This window comes from Rhinolophus sinicus, chromosome 3 (genome assembly GCF_057876585.1).
Source record: "Rhinolophus sinicus isolate RSI-liver-muscle chromosome 3, RSI-T2T, whole genome shotgun sequence".
NCBI lineage: Eukaryota > Metazoa > Chordata > Mammalia > Chiroptera > Rhinolophidae > Rhinolophus > Rhinolophus sinicus.
In genome coordinates, this window is record NC_142503.1 from 150,278,224 (window position 1) to 150,284,223 (window position 6,000).

The following is a 6,000-nucleotide window of genomic DNA, read 5'->3' on the forward strand; positions in this document are numbered from 1 at the left end:
CTGCTCCTTTCCCCATCCCCTCAATAGGATAAGCTGCCTCATAAGCTACTGAGTTTGAGCTCGATAGAGGTGAGGGGGCTGACTCTAACCTGGGGGCCAAGTGTATCACTCTGCTTAGCAGAGGCCGAGGAGCCGTCTGTCAGAGACAGGGAGGTCCTCCTACAATGGGTGAGAGACATCAGATGACCACACTCCTTCCCCCCGGTTCTCTGCATCTAGCTCTCAAGTCGCCGCCCGAGAGCCAGCACCAGGTAGAATTAGACCAGCCTCAGTTTTTCAGTTCTTACTCGTGGCCCTTGTCCTTCTTAGATTAAGTGCGTGTGTGTGTACGTGTGCGGAGGACATTTCACATTATCCGTTATCAGCAAAACTGTGGGGTTTGGGCTGGAGCAGCCTGGAGTAGACTTCACATGTTCATATCTGGCAGTCTGTGACCCTCTGCCCTAAGAAGTAAAGCTCAGGATGGAAAGAACTCAGGGCAAGTCTAGTCCCAGCTGAGCCCTTTGCTGGCTCTACGTCCTGGGGCAAGTCCCTCCCGTTCCCGGAGCCCCCGTTTCCTCAGCTGCCCAATAAGTGGTCCTTTCCTCTTGCACAGATGAGTGGACTAGGCGGGTCTGGCTGGGGCTTCCCCTCCATGGCCTGGCCCGGGCCTCTTGTGGGGCTGGGATAAGACGGTCCTCGGTTCTATTTCCCCTGCCCTTCCAGGGACCGGGCCAGCCTCCAGCTCAGCAACCGACGGCTGGAGCGGAAGGTGAAGGAGCTGGCGATGCAGGTGGATGATGAGCACCTGTCGCTGACCGACCAGAAGGACCAGGTGAGCGGCCCTCTGCAAGTCCATTGTCAGATGAGACTGCATGTCCCAGGCTGAGGGAGCAGGAGGTGGCAAGGCATCTGCAGGCGGGCAGTGGAGTTATGCTGGACTGATGCCTGTCTTTCCACTCTCCCCAGTTACATCATGAAATGGGGCTTTTCTAGGATGCCTTAATAGGGGAGTTCAGCAAACTTCAAACCCTGAACATGGCTTGTGAAGAGTGGCTTTGTCCGTCGTAGACTCTTATGGCCATTTTCCCGTGAGACTGGTTGCCTGCCTTTGCGCATGTGTCTTGGTTGCCCGGAGAGAAGGTTGCTGGACCGCTGATGCTCTCCTCCAACCCAGTGGGGCTGGGCGACCAGCCAGCACTAACCTGCCCTCTCCCCCAATGCAGCTGAGCTTGCGCTTGAAAGCAATGAAGCGACAGGTGGAGGAGGCTGAGGAGGAGATCGACAGACTAGAAAGTTCTAAAAAGAAGCTGCAGAGGGAGCTGGAGGAGCAGATGGATGTGAATGAGCAGCTACAGGGACAGCTCAATTCCATGAAGAAGGACTTAAGGTAGGCAAGTGCGGTGAGCCCCAGGGGAGAGCCTGATGCTTTCAGGGCACCCTTAGTCCTGTTGTCTCACGCCAGTTTCTTATTGTCACCTTTTGGGGGTCATCCCAGGTAGAGATGAGAGTGGCTGTGTCCACTTCAGTCACCCCACGTGCTTGGTAGGGTCTCGCGTGTCACACGCATAGCAATGCCTCAGTGTCAGTGAGCAGGTACTATCCCTGCCGTCCATAAGGGAAAACAGGCTCGGTGCAGGGAAGACTAGCTCACACCACCGTGGATTGGGCAGCTCCTGGATCAGCCCTCAAGACGCCCGCTTTTACATGACTTAGGGAGAAATAGGGTAAAGTTTGGGTTCGTATCCTCATGAGGAGTAGGATAGCTCCAGTTTCAGTTTCAGGAGAGAGCTGCCTCTAGAGCTTTCCTGCTGGGGTCCTAAGGGGACTGGGTTGGGGTTCGGTTTCCCTCGCCCAGCGTCACTGCCTAGGGCATTGGGGTGAGGGGGTAGATTAGGTTCGTGCTCATCCGTGGAGCTGTCTTTCCTGGAGGCTGACTATGCTGGCAGCACACGAAATTCTCTTATAAATGGGCACCAAACTCCAACCCATTGAGAATCCTATACACCGAGCTTGTCAGTCGAGAACCTGGCCCCAGGGCTGGCATTAGGATGCAACATTTAAGCGGGCACCAAAAATCTCAGTAATTAAGACAGATGATATTTAATGGGATATTTTAAAAAATGCAAACCATCTGTGGTGAACAAGACATCCAAATTTTAAATTAAGACGGGATCAATGACAGTACCCTGATGAACCTTATTGGGGCTTAAGGCAAAAGGAAAACTCAGTACCACTGATCTTGCCCCAGCCCCACTGCCAACACTGGCCTCCGTGCTGACAGGTGGGCATTTGCTCCCTGTTGCTCAAGGAACTGGCAGGTGCAGGCCAGTTAAGTTCACACGCTTCCTGCCACTCAATGGGGTAGGGAGACAGGAACCCGAGACCCTTCCTTCGTCTCCAGATCAGAGCGGACCCCCAGTCCAGGGCCAGGAATCATGCCCGTGTTGTTTCAGCAGACTGAAGAAGCTGCCCAGTAAAGTGCTGGATGACATGGACGACGACGACGACCTGAGCACCGACGGGGGAAGCCTCTACGAGGCGCCGCTGAGCTACACCTTTCCCAAGGATGCCATCAGCCAGATCTGAGTGCGCTTCCAAGGCTGTGGAGGTGACCTGTCATTCTTCACAGGGACCCTCGGCCACCTGCGGCAGGAGGCAGGAAAAGCAGCGCCTATCTGGAGCTGAGACCCGCGGCCCCTTCTTCACATAACCAGCGATTCCTCCGTGCGTTATTCTTCCTCCGATCCCTGAGTGAGGTCACAGCTCTTGTATCCTAGACAGGGAGCGACTGCGGTTTCAATGTTGCGACATCGGAGGCCTAAGAGCCACCACCCATTGGGGTGTTTTGGAAAATAATTTGGCAGACTGAAATCCCTTCTGCACAGCTGTCTGCCATAACATTTGCATTGCTGCGCCTGCTCCCTCCACCCTCCCCGTCAGGGGAAAGGATCCAGAATGCTACTTACTATTTAATAGCCACTGTGCCGGGGGGGCAATGATGTACAGGCTGTACATAGTTTAAACCAGACCTTTTCATAACTGCTGCTGTTCCATTTTGGAATGTTACAGAGGCTTCCTCGGGTGGCTTGTTTGTCAAGTTCACACATCTATATAGAGCATTATTTTTTAAAACGTGATACTCCTAGATTTTAAGTATTAAAGAGCAGAAGCAAGAGAAGGAAGGTAGAATAAAGATCACTTTGGGTATCAGAGTTGGAAAAAAGGAATTGTCATGATGATAAAGGACAGTTAACCCTGAGAAAAGAAATTCAAGTGGTCTTGGTAAGCAGCTTGCTGATGGAGGCAGAGAGAGTCAGAAGACCATTTTGTATCTGTGGCCTTGGTTGCTTATTTTATCTAGAATTTTGTTCTAACTTTTGGACCACGCTGAGACCAATTTTCAGCCACCAATTGCAATGTCTTTTACACAGGGGTGTGGGGAGACTTGTAATAAGGTTTTTGACAAATGATGTGGTTTCTGGAAGGATAGGGTCCTTCTATCATTTCTTATTGGTCCTTTCCACCCTCCTCCCACAAGCGGCCTCTGAACGGGGCTCTCCGGGCCCCAGGAAAGGGTGGCTCCTTGGGGGGGGGGGAATATAGCAGGGTGTAGGGACAAGGCTCACAGACTTAGGGGGGAAGATAGAGGCAGGCAGTGTCCAGTAAGGTCATTGGGAAAGTGAGAAGGAAGAGGAGATACGCAGGTGTGTGTGGGTGTGGGTAGGAAGCAAGAGAAAGGAGAAGTTCTTGAAAGCTGGGGGGATGTGTAGACAAGAAGCGGATTGAGTAGGGTCTCAAGTTTATGTTAGGAAAAGGAAACAAGAAACAGAGGTCAGACAGAGGTGTGTCTGTGCAAACTGGAAGGTTCCTTCTAATTTCCTGGGACAGAGGGACATGAGCAGCACCAGGGAAGAAGTGACTGAGTTGGGTGATGTCTGAGGCAAGGCCACGTTGCAGGGCAAAATTACAGGGAACATGGCATTGGGAGGATACAGGGTACCCTGGTACTTCCTCCTGGCCTTCTAGGTGTCACCTCGCACTGTGACAGTCCCCAGGCATGCCTAGAGGCCAGGCCCAATCACAGCAGGGCCCTGGGAGAGAACCCTGTGACTTGTCACCATGTATGGAGCAGAGATGACAGTGTTAGCTGCTTCAGCAGTGTCCGCAAGTGTCCTGATAGATGGGATGGGGTGTGGACCTGAGAACTCCATGACAGTTGCCAGGGAAGTCAGGGAATCTCAGTGCCCTGCCTGCCCCAGATCACAGAGCCCACAAACAGATTCAGAGTGATCAGCCTGGTTTAAGGGTGAGTCCCCTGGAGTAGGAGAGCCAAGCCCTCCTTCACCTCTGCTGGTGGAGTGGTTCATGCCTCGGCTTACTTATTTGGGCTGTGGAAAGAGTCCTCCATTCATTTCGCAAACATTTATTGGGCATCTGTGTTGTCAGGCAAGGTCCTTGGCAATGGGAATACAGCAGTGAAGAAAGTGGATCAAAGTCCCTCCCCTCCCGGAGCACAGCCTGGGGAAAGTGGGTGTCAGAGAACAGCCGTACGAATGGACACAGTGGCTGAACTGAGTCCCTCTGTACCCATTTCAGAGCCCGTCTTTCCTTGTGGGATGCCACAGGCCTGGGGTTGGTCGACTGGCGCACTGGAACTCCCACGGTTTCTTTGACCCTCACTATGTTTTTGATTTCCCTGCTGCTTCCACCATCATTAGATATTTGCCAAGAAGCCTACGCAATTATGCCCCAGCCCACTCGTAACTACAGTTGGGAGATGAGAAAGGCCTGAGGCCCAAGAACGTTGGGAGCGAGTGAGTGTCTGTCTTGGTTTGTGAGAAAGTCCCGGCCCCTCATTCTGGCCAGTTCCTTCTGGTACCCTGAGGCTGGCTGTAAGAAGCAAAGCTGCCCATGAAAAGAGAACAGAGATCACCATTCAGAAAACTTGGATCCTTACTCTGAGAAATGGACTGTTTTAAATGTCATCCTACACAGTATTGGAGCTGGCAGTGAGCTAGTCGCATGCAGTGTAGCTTTGGGGTGGGAAGGACACTGGCCTGGGAGTTGAAAGAGATATTTTCATGTCCTGGTTCAACTTATCTCGGTGACCTTGATGGGGTGACCTTGACAGGGCACATGCTGTCAGAGCCACAGATTGCCCAGAATAAATGATGACCAGGGGGCCCAAGGTCCTTTCCAGCTCTGATATGTTCTCGTTATTTGATTTTATTATATACACATATTTTTTTTCTCTTTATTGCTTTAAGAACTAACCCTACTCAAGAATATTTCCTTTAGCTAGCTTAAACTGAGAAAAAAAATTTATTTAATAAACGAATATGTGGCCAACTGCAATGCTGAGGAGACAATCATCATATATCTTTATAATTTTTTTTTTCCCAAGTATCATTCGACAATGCCAATAGGCTTATTCTGTTGGGTTTCTGTTTCCAGGTATTGTTTGATTGCTTTGGTTTGTCATGGGGAAGAGACATTGTTATGCAGCTACCTCCATGTAAGTGAACTCCTGGATAAAGCAAGATTGCCTTTCAATAAACAGTGTCACCCAACAGGAATCTCGACTCCTCCATTATTTTGACTCCCTTGCTTTCTCCAGAGTTTGACTCCTTGTCTGCCAAGAAACAGCCAAGGGGAATGGCTGGAAGCTACTTGAGGAACTGTGATGGCACGCCAGGCCTGGGACCAGTTCCTAAAATAGAAGAGTGGGGTGTGGGTCAGTGGTGAACACTGAGAGAATTAGTGCACCTGGATGGTTGTGGTGTTCTGAGAAACACAACCTGCCCATTTCCAGAACATGGCAACAGGGGAAGTATGTCAATAGCGGAATAAACAGGCACCCCCTGTTTCTAAACCAAAATGGGTTCTCTCGTAATCACAGCTTGCACATTAGCTCTCCTGCTCTACAGCAGGCTGACAGCAGGTACCATGGCCTCCTTTTCATAGGAAATGAAAGTGACTTCTCCACAAAAGGGACCTGTAGTGTTTATTCTCTATCCT

The 6,000-nt window shown here is 51.0% G+C and overlaps 1 protein-coding gene across 5 annotated transcripts in view; it reads left to right on the forward strand.

Moving 5' to 3' along the window:
• The window catches only part of CGNL1 (cingulin like 1), a 140,768-nt gene extending 135,210 nt beyond the window's left edge, over positions 1-5,558 (forward strand). For 3 of the 5 annotated variants that reach the window (XM_019732240.3, XM_019732244.3, XM_019732242.3), the window contains 3 exons: positions 706-814; positions 1,206-1,369; positions 2,436-5,558. In XM_019732240.3, coding sequence (XP_019587799.3) covers positions 706-814; positions 1,206-1,369; positions 2,436-2,568 — 406 coding nt within the window. In that variant the 3' untranslated portion in view covers positions 2,569-5,558. The remainder of the gene's footprint in view (positions 1-705; positions 815-1,205; positions 1,370-2,435) is intronic. The other 2 variants (XM_019732243.3, XM_074327685.2) reach the window with 1 other exon arrangement.
• Positions 5,559-6,000: the final 442 nt, after the last annotated feature.